Below are 14,561 nucleotides of genomic sequence, written 5' to 3' on the forward strand. Positions count from 1 at the left end.
ATACATACCTAACTCCTTTGGGACTGTCCTTTCTGGTTTGATACCTAATATTGGGGAAGGAAGTTGGGTTCTTTGTTGTTGTTGTTTGTTTTCTTCACATAACCTCCTTTCTAATTCCTTGTGCAGCACTTACCCTGCTTACAATTTAACAAATACAGGATCATTTCAGCATGCATCACTTAAATTTTACAAGTATTGCAGGTTTATTCCATATCACTTGGTGTCTGAAGTTCTTTTTGAAATATGTTACATGCTTTTGAAATGTAGATTCTCAGATAACTTTACTAATAAATCATCTCTGTTTTAGAGGCTTAAGGAGGCTACTTTGTGAAAAGAACCTTTTTATTTTAAAATTAATTTTCTGATCTTTTTAAAGCTACCCAGAATGGAATCCTGACAATGATACAGGACACACAATGTAAGTTTAAAAATTTTAGGCTATTGTTTATAAAGGAGCTCAATGTAAGGAATCCCAAGTTTAACTTCCTATGTTTCATAAGAATATTTTCTGTTTCTTCACCAAATAAGAATTTGATAATTTTTTTTTTATATAAAAGTACAAGTGTAAGGAATTTTCAGAAAAGAACATAGTGATAGTTCTTCTTTCACTGCTACAACATTTTCCACTAGTTACCTTGTTTATAAATACTCCTGCATCTTAAAATAGTTATAGTTATGTAAGAGTCCTTTAATAATTTTATGTGATGAATCTCTTGATTGTGCTTCATTTATTTTATTGTTATTACTAGGGGCGATCCATTCATGCTGCAGCAGTCTACAAATCCAGCACCAGGAATTCTGGGACCTCCACCTCCTTCATTTCATCTTGGAGGACCAGCGGTTGGCCCAAGAGGAAATCTGGGTGATTATATGAAATTCATATTGCCTTTTCTATTAACTAGCTATAATTGCTTTTAGTGTAAATGGTAGTGTCAGAATGTTCTTTAAAAAGTTCTTTTAAAGTAACATAGCATGAGAAGAGTCATTTACAATGTCTTACCATTTGTATTTGAAAGATGTTCATTTTTTAAAATAAACTACCTTGCTTTATAAAGTAAGTATATTTTTTGTACTTGATATTTTGTATTTGATAATTTTTTTTTATATAAAAGTACAAGTGTAAGGAATTTTCAGAAAAGAACATAGTGATAGTTCTTCTTTCACTGCTACAACATTTTCCACTAGTTACCTTGTTTATTTACTCCTTTACAAATTTTTTTCCCCTGCACAGGTGCTGGTAATGGGAACCTACAAGGACCAAGACACATGCAAAAAGGCAGAGTGGTCTGTAATACAGCTATTGCTTTTATCATAATTGCTGTTGGGAGAAATGTGATTCCATTTAAATGCTTGTTCATTGAATCTTTTGAGGGTGGTGGAGGTGTTTTGAAGCACAGTTTCTCTGTGTAGCACTTGGCTATTGTAGACCAGGCTGACCTCAAATTCAGAGATCCACCTGCCACTGAGTGCTAGGATTAAAGGCATTCACCACCATGCTGGACTTTATTGATACAAATCTTAACCTTAGTCCTTATAACAGGATGGGTATTTTAATTTGAAAACTATTAAGCTTGCTAGATGTGGCATGCGCTTAATCCCAGCATTTAGGAGGCAGAGAGATCTCGATCTCTTTAAGGCCAGCCAGGGGTGACATAATGAGACCCTATCTTTATTTTTAAAAAAAGTTAAAGCTGTCATGCTTTTACATGACTGGTAATAGTTAAAAGACCTTACCTTGATTTAGAATCTTAGGAACTTTGGTATCCAGTTGTGTGCATAGTTTTTCATTAACAGAATCTGGGTTGGAAAGATGGTTCAACAGCAGCAACGGCTGAATTTGATTCCCAGGACCCATATGGTAGAAGGGAAGAACCAATTCCTACAAATTGTTCTCTGACCCCAACACTAATACATACAGTGTGCACGTGGAAATTTTTTTTTCCCCGAGAGAGGGTTTCTCTGTGTAGCTTTATGCCTTTCCTGGATCTCACTTTGTAGACCAGGCTGGCCTCGAACTCACAGAGATCCGCCTGCCTCTGCCTCCCGAGTGCTGGGATTAAAGGCGTGTGCCACCACCGCCCGGCTCATAAAATAAATTTTATGTAAAAATTATGGGTGCACAAATGAGTCCTAGCTATTCGTGCTTACCACATGCTAAGTATATACTATTGTCATTGAAATATATATCCAACTCCCCCTCAGAATGCTTTTAAAAGGACTTTTATTGACTTTCTTTTTCCTTTTCCCTCCAATGAATAGGAAACCAGCCGAGTTGTTCACATTATGGATTTTCAGCGAGGAAAAAACTTGAGATACCAGCTATTACAACTGGTAGAACCATTTGGAGTCATTTCAAATCATCTGATTTTAAATAAAATTAATGAGGTATGAGTAGGAATATCAGTTATTCATAGCACTCATGTTAAAGAAATTGAATGGTTTTAGATTAATGGAAAATTCTGTGTAATTTGAAATATCAGAAGAAAAGGTATATCCTAATGTTAAATAGATTTTTAGTAAATGTATAGTTTGTGAGCCCTAAGTAAAATATCAGCTTGCAACACTGATCTTTTTTTTCATTTCGATTATTGAAGATGCATCCTATTAAATTATTAAATACAATAATGTAAAACCTATAAAGATTGGGGGTAAACGTTTTTTTAGAAATTTCTTTTTGTAATTTTAGGCATTTATTGAAATGGCAACCACAGAAGATGCTCAAGCTGCAGTGGATTATTATACAACTACACCAGCATTAGTATTTGGCAAGCCAGTGAGAGTTCATTTATCCCAGAAGTATAAGAGAATAAAGGTTAGTAGTAGCCTTTCATTTGTCTTTGTCTCTTAGTTATATGTAATCAGCTTAATAAATCATTTTTATATTTGTTTACTTGGTTGTTTAAAAGCTAGGCTATTAATAATTGTAGCATACCTGCCAACCTTTAACTTGTCTTTCAGTTATTTAAAATCCCCCCCCCCCCCCTTTTTTTTTTTTAAAGAAACCTGAAGGAAAACCAGATCAGAAGTTTGATCAAAAGCAAGAACTTGGACGTGTGATACATCTCAGCAATTTACCACATTCTGGCTATTCTGACAGTGCCGTCCTCAAGCTTGCTGAGCCTTACGGGAAAATAAAGAATTACATATTGATGAGAATGAAAAGTCAGGTAATAACACATGGGAAGGTTTTTAAGAGTAATTTTAATTTCTCAGTGTACTTTAAGATAATTTTACTGGGAGTGGATGTCAGTAGTAGAAATGCATTAGTTTGTGGGTTGAATATCATATATTACTTTAGTTAAATGTTCATGGTCAAGTGGTAAAGTTTTGAAAGTACAAAGGGGAAAATAAATTGTTTTCTCTTCTCATAGTAGAAAAATAGTTTGTTTTTAGAGTTTCTTCCTAAAGATTTTACACATCTATAGACACCAAGCTTTGAGGATTTGGGTAGTGATTATGGTGTTTTTGTTTGTTGGGTTTTGGTTTTGTTTTTTCTTAAGCAGGACTTTGCTAGGTAGCTCTTTTTGGTTTGTTTTGTTTGTTTGTGTTTTTCAAGACAGGATTTCTCTGTAGCTTTGGAGCCTGTCCTGGAATTTGGTCACAGAGATCCGCCCACTAGCGCCCAGTGATAGATCGCTCTTCCTGGCCTAAAATTTAATATGTAGCTCAGGCTGGCCTCCCATCTTTTTTTTGTTTTGTTTTGTTTTTGTTTTTTGAGATAGGGTTTCTCTGTGTAGCTTTGCGCCTTTCCTGGAACTCACTCTATAGCCCAGACTGGCCTCGAATTCACGGAAATCTGCCTGCCTATGCCTCCCGAGTGCCTCCCATCTTTTAACAATCACTTCCTTTTGGCCTCTAGAATGCTAGACTTATAAGTGTGATACACCTTGATAGCCAGCTCTTCAGAATCCACATTTAGTAGCTAAATTCAGTTTAGTCATATTTGATTTTTTTTTTTTTATGTAAAAAAATTCAGAGGACAGGATGAAACTCAGAAGTACAAGGCTTGCATTCAATCCCCAGAATCAGTCAGGAGAGTATTAGGGGGCTTTGACGCAGGGTATACAGTTGTTCTGCTAAAGATTGCATAATATAAAATAGCATCGTTTTCATACATACAATTCTGTGGAAAATAATGTCACTGTGGGTTTCTCTCCTTCTCTCCCTCCAGGCTTTTATTGAGATGGAGACCAGAGAAGATGCAATGGCAATGGTTGACCATTGTCTGAAGAAGGCACTTTGGTTTCAGGGGAGATGTGTTAAAGTTGACTTGTCTGAGAAATATAAAAAACTGGTGCTGAGGGTATGTAGTCCTTAATAGTGTTAACCTCTTAGGTGACAAGGTCTAATTATGTAACCCAATCTACCCCCAGGCTACTAGGTTCAACTGATCTTACTGTTGTGGCTTCCTAAACAGCCAAGATTCTAAGTCCATATGCCTGGCAAAAGACACAAAAGTGTTTCCCAGCCACCTTTTGGGGAGGAGAGGCAAAGGATAGACAGGGTTTTGCTAAGAACCTTAGCTAGGACTCACTGTAAACCCCGCTGGCCTCAGACTGTCATTAGACCTTTTGTACACTGCTATCCTTTGTGTTATTTAGCCTTTTTTGCGTTTATTTTATGGGTGTACAAGTGCCACTGTGCATGTGTGATTACCAGGTTTGGGACAGTCACCTTACCTACTGAGCCAATTCACTGGTCTAGTTTAATCATTTTATATACTACAATGTTTGGGGCTGGGGTTTGAGCCCAGTTAAAAGCACTTGATGCTCTTCAAAGGGATTATTAAAGTTCCCAGCACCCAAGTCAGGTGCTCTACAACTACCTGTGATTCCCTTTTCTAGCCTCTGAGGGTCCTTGGACTTAAGTGTCAGCACTCACAGAGACTGGTAAATACAAATAAAAATAAATCTTAAGGTTTGGAGAGATGGCTTACTGATAAAGAGTACTTGCTATTCTTAAATAGAACCCAGGTTCAGTTCTCATCACCCATATGAAGGCTCAGAACCAGTCCTCTTTGAGAATCTGACCCTCTCTTCTAATCTGTGGGCATCAGGCATGCATATGATCACTCAAATACATGCAGACAAAACCTGTATACAATAAAAAAAATTTGGGCAGGGCATGGTGGCACACGTCATTAATCCTAGCACTCAAGAGCACAGACAGGTTTAGTTCAAGGCCAGCCTGGTCTACATAGTGAGAAGCTGTCACCTCCCCACCCCCAAAAAAACATAGGTGGTGGTTGTTATGGTTGGTGGTGGTTTTTAGGTTGTTATTTCTGTGCTGAGACGGGATTTCTCTGTGACCCTGGCTGTCCTGAAACTCACTCTGTAGACCCGGCTGGCCTTGGACTCACTGCATGTACCACCACCCCTTACCCCCAACCCCGTGCCCTTTTTTTTTTTTTTTTTCTTAAAAAAAGAACTTTGTTTTTCAGTAGAAATACTGTGTTTTGTGAAAGCATCTTCCATTTCTCTTTCCTCTTTAAAGGTTATTAGAGTTATACTACCAAAATGTTATTACCCACTTTGTTAGTTTGGTGGTTGAGATGAACTTTTAAACTCTTGGCAGATTTTCTTGGGTGTGTTGTACAGACTGAGTGATATAAAGTGATTGGGGTTGCAGAATGTTACTTGGTTGATGTATTCTACCAATGGGTAAATTTTAATGTATTTAATTTCTCAAAACTTTTGTCTTTTAGATTCCTAACAGAGGCATTGACTTACTGAAAAAAGACAAATCCCGGTAATTGCATTTTGCGTATATCTATATACTACATAATAATTACTAGTCTTTTCACTATGACAAAGTATCTGGCCAAAGCAGCTTCAGGAAAAAACAGTTTAGTTTTGCTCACAAGTTCAAAGACACAGTCAGTCCATCAGTGGGTAGGAAATAATGGCAGTGAGAGTTTGAGGATACTGGTCGAATTGCATCTGTAGTCAGGAAAAATAAATAAATAATAACTATAAACGCTTCCATTCAATTTACTTTCTCTTTTTCATTAAATTGAGGACCCCAAGCAATTCATGGACTAGTGCCACCCACATTCAGGATAGATCTTCCCACTTCCCACCAGCTGATCTGATCTTAGATCTTAGGAAATTGGCAATCGATATGAACCATTCATACTGACATTAGGCTTTTATTTTTCAACTCGACAAACAAAATGTGCATCTGTCTTGTTCAGGAAAAGATCCTATTCTCCAGATGGAAAAGAGTCCCAAGTGATAAGAAATCCAAGACTGATGGTTCACAGAAGACTGAGAGTCCAGCAGAGGGTAAAGAACAAGAAGAGAAGTCAGGTGAAGACGGTGAGAAAGACACTAAGGATGACCAGGCAGAACAGGAACCCAGCATGCTTCTTGAGTCTGAAGATGAGCTGCTTGTCGATGAGGAGGAAGCAGCAGCTCTCCTAGAAAGTGGTAGTTCGGTGGGCGATGAGACTGATCTTGCTAATTTAGGGGATGTATCATCTGATGGGAAAAAGGAGCCTTCAGATAAAGCTGTGAAAAAAGATGCAAGTGCTTCAGCAGTATCCAAGAAAAAACTTAAAAAGGTAAGTTTTATATTTGTTTTAATTAGAACACTAGGTCAGATCAATTTTTCTTGTAGGTTTTTGTTTTTGTTTTTGTTTTTTGTTTGTTTTTTTCTTAAACAGAAAAACATTTGAAGAGGAAACTACAATAGAAAGAAACACTTCCTTAGAGCTACCAAAAAAAAAATAGTCAACTCTTTGGTGGTTTTCAAGACAGGGTTTCTCTGTGTAACAATCTTGGCTGTCCTGGATCTCACTTTGTAGACCTGGCTGGCCTTGAACTCACTGAAATCCAATTGCCTCCCAAGTGCTGGAATTAAAGTCATGCGCCACTACTGTCTGGCTAATAGTCAACTTTTAAAGAAAACTTGTAACCAAAGTATAAGAAAGACTTTAAACTAGGTAAGCTTTTGTCTTACAGTGGTAATTATAAGCTCTGGTATGTTTGTTTTCAAAAAGATGTTAGCCAGACATAACGGCATATCCATGTGATCTCAAGCACTTATGGAGGTAGAGAAAAGTGACTTAGAAGTTTGAGGTTCAGCTGCACAACGTAGTGAGTCCCAGACAACTAAAAAGATAGGGTTATGAGTTTGAAATTCAGTAACACAAGTTACTTTAACCATTTAAAAGCTGTTGTTGAATGCCAGATTTGACAGTACATGCATCACTCCAGGAGAAGGCAGAGGCAGGCCTAAGTTTTTTGTGAAGTCTTAGATGTTTTTTAGTGGCTTTTAAGGGAATAACACTAGAAAATGAAGGCTAGAGGTGTTGCCTCGTGGTAGAGTGTTTGCTTAGTATTCACAATCCCCAGCACTACATAGAAACTACATAGTGGCACACACCTGTGGTCCTGGCAGTCAGAGGCAGGAATGCAGATTTAGAAGTTCAAGGTCATCCTTAGTCATGTAGGGAACTTGAGGTAACCATGGAGTACATGAAACCTTGTCTCCCAAAAACAGATGGTTGATGGTACCTAAGGAATGACAACCAAGATTTTCTCTCGCCTTCGTGTTGGCAGGCACAAAATAATATGCTGTATCGAATAAGGGGTAATATAGTAAAATGTTGCCTTTAATTGAAGTCCTTGGGAGACAGAGGCAGGCAGATGTCTCTGAGTTTGAGGCCAGCCAAGGCTACACAGAGAAAGCCCGTCTCAAGAAAAAAAAAAAAAGATATTAAAATGTCTTGGTAACCCCTTTAGTGATTTCCCCCCCCCCCCCCCTTCATGGTATCAAGAGTTTTTGTCATCATTTCTATTGATTCATTCTGCTATTCCCAAACTAGTATTTACTTTTAAAATATTGATGACTTAGTCACATAACTTTTAATTTTTCTGCCTAGAAAATATAATTGTAATGTTTCCCTTTTAAGACCTAATGACTCGGCCGGGCGGTGGTGGCGCACGCCTTTAATCCCAGCACTCGGGAGGCAGAGCCAGGCGGATCTCTGTGAGTTCGAGGCCAGCCTGGGCTACCAAGTGAGTTCCAGGAGAGGCGCAAAGCTACACAGAGAAACCCTGTCTCGAAAAACCAAAAAAAAAAAAAAAAAAGACCTAATGACTTGAACTCATGTTGTGATTTTTTTCTAAACTCTCTTTATCTTTATAATAACCATAGTTAATGGGTGGTCTTATTATCCCCATTCCATAAATTAAGAATTTAAGCATGAAGAATTTCAGTATCTTGTCCTAGTTCGTGACTCTTAAGTATCAGATCAATAGTGTCGGTCTGCTCCAAAATTGTTAAACCATTTCACTATATCAAGCTGATGTTTTGTTCTAAATGGAAGTTATATCATAGGAACTGTTAAGTTCAGAGAACATTACTCAATTAAGTAAGTTCTTTAACTCGTTTCTTAGAATATTTGTCTGAGAAAGTATAAAATATGAAATTTCTGTTTTTATTATTACTTATTTTACTGGTGCTGAGTATAGAACCTTGGGCCTGGCAAGGATTAAGCAGACTCTCTACACTGAGTCTTTTTTGTTTTCTAGTGATTTCTCTATTTTTATTTTACTTTATGTGCATTGGTGTTTTGACTGCATATGGTGTATGAGGGCATCAAATCCCATGGAACTGGAGTTACTGACACTTTTGAGCTGCCATGTGCGGTCTAGGAATTGAACCCAGATCCTCTGGAAGAACAGTCACAGCTCTTAACCACTGTGCCATCTTTCCAACCTGAATATAAATTCTCTTCCATCTGATATTTTCTTAGATGAGGCAGGCTCTCCATTTGGTGAAGTATGAATTTTAGTGAGCTTTGTGTCACTGAAGCTTGGTGGATTTGTTTTTCTAGGGGGTTGTTTGTTTTTACATGAGGGGTCAAACTAATGGCAACACATTAAAAGAAACCACTTCATCACTGAGCATCAACCCTAACCCCCATAATTTAACTTTCTGACAAGCTAAATTGGCCACAATCTGTAGTCTTGCTACTGACCCATCCTGCTGTGCTGCTTAAGAGTTTCCTTTCTTAAAAAAACAAAAACAAAAACAAAAAACAAACTGAGTTCTTTCTGAAGTCATTAATGAGTCTAGCAGAAAATTTTCCTTTCTTAAATTATACATTCACTCCTAAGGATAGTGCTGAGGACTGGGTTGGGGATTTAGCTCGGTGGCCCTGGATTCAGTCCTCAGCTCGGGGCGGGGGGTAGTGCTGAGGACTGACCCTAGGGCTTCATACAGGCTGTTGCATTTATAGCCCAAGAAAAGGCTATTTTGAGATAATAAATACAAAGACAAGTCAGGCATAATAGGAAAGGGAAGCAGAGGGATTATGATCTCCAATTCGGGTCTCCAAAAAATAAAACAAATTGAAGGGGTACTGCAGGATTATTGTTGCAGAGTATATTTATCTTTCTTAACAGTGTCATTTCCCAAGGAATATGGAAGGTTTTGTCATTCTAGATGAGGACAGTGATGAGGAAGATTCCAAAGTTAAAAAAGTACATAAATCAGGCATGACATTTAAATCTGGTGACAGAAATGATGGTTTGGTTGAAATTAGGTGGAAAAGATGGAGGAACTTGATCAAGAAAATGAAGCTGCCTTGGAAAATGGGATTAAAAATGAGGAAAATACAGAACCAGGTGCTGAGTCTGCTGAAAATGCTGATGATCCAAACAAAGACACAAGTGAAAATGCAGATGGCCAAACTGACGAAAACAAGGAAGATTATACAATTCCAGATGAGTATAGAATTGGACCGTACCAGCCAAATGTTCCTGTTGGTGAGCTTTAAAGACTTTCTGCTTTCTTCCTCTTCTCATTTCGCCCAACAAATTTATTAAAATAAGATTTAAAAGTTGGTCTTATGTAAACTCTGATAGTATGTAAAGTTATCTTCTCCCTCCCTACCATTAATTTGTGAACTTACACTGACATTGCTCTATTTCCCTCTTCATGTGTCTCCTAATTTTGTATTATGTTACCATTCCACTATGTTCTCTCTTCTCATAATGATTTCTAAAGTTACACATTGCTTTTCGTTTTGTGTTTGTTATATTATTGTCTTCCATTTTAAAGACTTCAGATAGGTAGGACCTTGAATATCAGTTAAGTAAAAAGAAAGAGTAATATGCTATTGTTTGTTTTTAGCTTAGGCCATAATGGACTTTTCACAAATATGTTGTCTGATTCAAGTTTTATTGTCAGGAAAAAAAAGATTTGAGAGTACTAAGTAAAATTAAAGTTTACTTAATTTGTAAGAATGTATGTTTGTGTTTCTAGGTATAGACTATGTGATACCTAAAACAGGGTTTTACTGTAAGCTGTGTTCACTCTTTTATACAAATGAAGAAGTTGCAAAGAATACTCATTGCAGCAGCCTTCCTCATTATCAGAAATTAAAGGTAAGGCTGAATATAAGAGGAGATTTATGGAAAACAAATGATTTATGGAAATAAATGAGATAAATAAGTAAAATGTGTGTATGTCCTTCGACCCATCATAATGCTTTATCTCAAAGACATTTTTCCTTAATTGCCTGTGCGTTAAGGAATTTAATGGGTTCTACGAACTTTTAGAGCCTCTTCACTCAAAACCAGATTTGCCAGATGGTGGTGGCACACGCCTTTGATCCCAGCACTGGCAGAGGCAGGTGGATCTCAGTGAGTTTGAGGCCAGCCTGGTCTACAGAGCGAGATCCAGGACAGGCACCAAAACTATACAGAGAAACCCTGTCTCAAAAACAAACAAACAAACAAAAAACTGATTTAGTCGTGTACACCCATAATTCTTAGACTTGGAAGATAGAATCAGGAGAATGAGTAGATCACCTTAGCTATGTAGTGAATTAGGAAGAAAGGAAATAATTTCTTTTTTTACATTATAATTTATCAAGTATTCTCAAACTAATTTCTCAAATTTCATGGAGATCTGAACATGAAACAGAATTAAAATATTTTGAGTTTGTATAGTACCGAGTCCTTGATTTATTTATTTATTTTTGAGACTGAGTCTCCCTTTCTAGGTCATCTTAGATTAGACTTTGGGATCATTCTGTCTCAGCCTCCCAAACAAAGTACTGGGATAATAAGTGTGAGCAACCTTTGAAGATTGCTATTCTAATGTTACTGATGCTCTTCATTTTTACCTATATCACAGCATAAATGAGTAAAGCCCAATGGGAAGCAAGAACAATTCCTACTCTTTTAGTTAGGAGCCTCTTTAATGCTTCAATAATAAATAATAAAAGCAAACCTGAAAGCAGTACTTAACTCAGTTGTAGGTGGATTGATTTCACATTTCTTCATTTATAGTGAAAAGTGGCTACTTGTTGAATATTCCGAATCTTGACAGTCTGTAATACTCCACATCTGGCCTAGTAACAGTAATAAATTGTAGTCAGAATGCTGGTACACTAAAAATATTGTGTAAAGTTATATTTAGAGGGCTTGGGAGATGGCTCAGTGATAAAACTGCTTGCTGTGAAAGCGAGAGGACTGCAGAACTCAGTTTAAATGCTGGGTTAGGGAGGGGTTGGGCTGTGATTCTAGCTGTCAGAGGTGGAAATGGAGCAGGCTGGCTAGTGAAACCACCTTTATTAGCACGGTCTGGGTTTGATTGAGAGACCCTGCTTCAATGAATAAGGTTAAAGGGCAGTCAAGGAGGATGCCTGATGTCAGTCATGGGCTTAAGCATGTGTATACCTACTTATGCATGAAAGAAAGAAAAAAATGAAATTACCTCTGGGGTATGGAGATGCAGCTCAGTGGCAGAGCTCTTGGTAGCATGTTGTCCTGGCTTTGACTCAGTAAGAAAAAAAAGGTAGAATTATCGTGTTTGGGCTATGTTTCATGGTGCCTCATCCAAATCTGAACTCCCTAACGCTTCTAATCCCAGGTTTTTCAAACAAGAGAAACTCAACCTGTGTAGCATTCAATTATCTCAGCACATTTCTGTGTTGACTGGTGGACAAAGAATTAAAATTCATTTTAATTCTTGCTTATATCATTTGCATTGCTTTCGAATGTAAATCTATGTCTCTTACCATTATGGATATAAGAAAAGAATGGCGGTCATTTGCAGTGCTAACAGCAATTTATTTTGGGAGGAGGATGAGCATGGCTTCATTTATACCCCAAATGCACTGTTTGGATTTTAGGCCATGTGGGGTCAAAACCATGTGTGTTACCTAGAAGGGTGTGCTTTATGACTTAAGTATTCAGAGAAAAGATGAATCAACTGCATTGAAAGGTATTAGGGAGTTTGTGTTGCTCAAATGATAAATTGACACTATTCTTACCTGTTTTGACACTTAACTAGATGTTTTGTGTCTTTTTCTTTTCTTTTTTGTTTGTTTGTTTGTTTCATTTGCTTTTTAAGGATATAATGGCTTTTAACCCTCTCATCAGTCTGCAGTAATCAGTCCTGGTAGATTGTAACCAGAGATGGAGATGGTTTTTAAATGTGTTTGATATTCCCTTAGAGTATCAATAGAACTGTGTCTACAAATTGTACATTGAAGATCATAGGTGACAGGACTATATTTTGTAGCCCAGCCACCTACTGTTGTAAATAAAGTTTTATTAGAGCACAGCCGATCGATCATAGCCATAGTCTTTCGAGTATTGTCTATGGCTCTTTGAGGTCAGTGAAATTGTTACAACAAAGATCTAATAGAGCTATTTCTTCCTCTGTGATCATGTTCTTATGTTTTCTCATTTCTAAAAGTTAGGGTTAATTGCACATTGAAATATCCATTTTCCACATTTGCCATTTTTTTCATGCTTTATTGTTGTGTCCTGAGCCAGTTTAGTTTTCTATGCTGAATAACTCATTCATAAAATATTAAGATGTTAGTGTAAGTCCCTAAACCTGGACTGAATATTTTATTTTATAATTAATATATATACTAAATGTCTCATCAGTTACTTAGTCCCTGTAATTCTTTTTTTTTCCCCTCAGAAATATCTGAATAAATTGGCAGAAGAACGGAGACAGAAGAAGGAAACTTAAGATGTACAAGAAGCTTAATTATTTCAAAGAAAACAATGGTTCTTTGATTTTAATGTTAACCTTTTTTAAATACAATACTGATAGTTAGAAAACTATTGTACTCTTTTGTTTTAGTGGAAAAATAATAGATGTCTGTTCATGTGTTTAAGTGTTATAGCAGAAAGTACACATACGGTTAAGTTAATGAAAATGTTTTTGTTTCATCAGAATGGCAACAGACAAAAGTACTTTGTAGAGATTGACTGTTGTAAGCTTTGGAAAACAACTTGCACCACTAAGAGAAAGATAACATAGAACCATTCAGAAAAATGAAATTTAGTAGTTTGAGGCTTCAAAGAAATGTCAACGTTTGATTCCATTCAATAAAGAACAAAACCAATTGTATTTTTTATTACTTTTCATCTGAAACATTCCACATTTTAATCTGAGCCTTGCAGACTTTTCATTTGACTTTGGAAGCTGTTTTGGTTGCATTTCATTTTTAGAGAACTTCATTCATGTGAGATTGGCAATTCAAATGCAGGTGCAGTTTTCTTTTAATGTCATGCTGTTTAGATGATAAGAAATATTAAGTAATTGGCTTTAGATTTGTAATTTTTTCCCTGAGTTCCTGCTAGGTTTCGTATTCTAGTAGTCAAATGTTATTTCAGTGAAATGTAAAAATATTCCCGTTCTCTTTGACCAGTATTAATTTCTTGAGAAACTATTGCTTGTCACTTGAATCCTGTAGCTGTCATACATCTCTGGTATAAGCAACATTTGATTTTTGAAGTGTGTAAACCATCTCTATATTTTCAGGATGTGATTTTACATTTCTGCATTTTAAAAAGAGTTTGGCCATAATTCTAGACGCACGCTTCTAATTCATGTACCTGCACATGTGACCTTTGTGAGCAGAACTTTGCATGTATAATCTGTGTTTACTTGTAACTCTCTGGTTATATACTGCTTATATCTGTGGATTCAAGTTACTGAAGTGAATACCAATAAAAAAAACAAACCTAGGCCATGTTGATTGGTTGGTTAAACATGTTTGGAATGTTAACCAAAATATTTGTCAGTTGTTACTTTTTTTTTTAAATTCACTGTTACATTTTTGTGCATGCTTTAACAATTTATTCATAAGTCTAGATTGGGTGTTCTAAAAACTACTAAAGATCTCAGTTTCGTCCTGGTGGATTTCTTGTTCTTGTTACATTACTAAAAATGGGGCTTTTTTTTTTTCTTTCTTTAACCTTACAGTTTTAAATGCTGAGATTAAAGAAATTGTAAAAGCTCATATTCAGAGATGCCCATGCCTTTAACAGTAGAATTGAAAATAGCATGGGAAAAATTAGTTTTGTCACTCTTTAAAATCAGGAAGAGATTTTTGGTGTATTTGATAACCTGAAGTCCAAAGAATAGTTTCAATTTAATTCAGTGACATAGAATTATTAGTAATTGTCTTTCAAACTCTCCAGCCCAATTGTCTTAAAAAGATATTTCAAATATTGTTGGTTAAAATTTTAGTCTCCTCAGTAACATGCACAAAAAAATCCTTGCCGATTTTCTTCAAT

At 36.5% G+C, this 14,561-nt stretch overlaps 1 protein-coding gene and 1 long non-coding RNA gene across 2 annotated transcripts in view; one reads left to right on the top strand and one right to left on the bottom strand.

Annotated features, from left to right (window-relative positions):
* Nucleotides 1-14,010, top strand: part of Matr3 (matrin 3) — a 29,115-nt gene extending 15,105 nt beyond the window's left edge. The window contains 13 exon segments of the mRNA XM_052741881.1: nucleotides 377-418; nucleotides 750-862; nucleotides 1,232-1,284; nucleotides 2,260-2,385; nucleotides 2,687-2,812; nucleotides 3,000-3,167; nucleotides 4,172-4,303; nucleotides 5,705-5,748; nucleotides 6,194-6,222; nucleotides 6,225-6,562; nucleotides 9,554-9,776; nucleotides 10,276-10,397; nucleotides 12,955-14,010. Coding sequence (XP_052597841.1) covers nucleotides 377-418; nucleotides 750-862; nucleotides 1,232-1,284; nucleotides 2,260-2,385; nucleotides 2,687-2,812; nucleotides 3,000-3,167; nucleotides 4,172-4,303; nucleotides 5,705-5,748; nucleotides 6,194-6,222; nucleotides 6,225-6,562; nucleotides 9,554-9,776; nucleotides 10,276-10,397; nucleotides 12,955-13,005 — 1,567 coding nt within the window. The 3' untranslated portion in view covers nucleotides 13,006-14,010.
* On the bottom strand, nucleotides 7,760-9,547 carry LOC128112677 (uncharacterized). Its single transcript, XR_008219119.1, has 2 exons — nucleotides 8,097-9,547; nucleotides 7,760-7,917 (listed from the first exon to the last, which is right to left on the bottom strand). It is a non-coding gene; the product is annotated as an uncharacterized LOC128112677 (long non-coding RNA).
* Nucleotides 14,011-14,561: the final 551 nt, after the last annotated feature.

The sequence above is a fragment of the Peromyscus californicus genome, unplaced genomic scaffold, assembly GCF_007827085.1.
Source record: "Peromyscus californicus insignis strain IS unplaced genomic scaffold, ASM782708v3 Scaffold_17__1_contigs__length_78620276, whole genome shotgun sequence".
Taxonomy (NCBI): domain Eukaryota; kingdom Metazoa; phylum Chordata; class Mammalia; order Rodentia; family Cricetidae; genus Peromyscus; species Peromyscus californicus.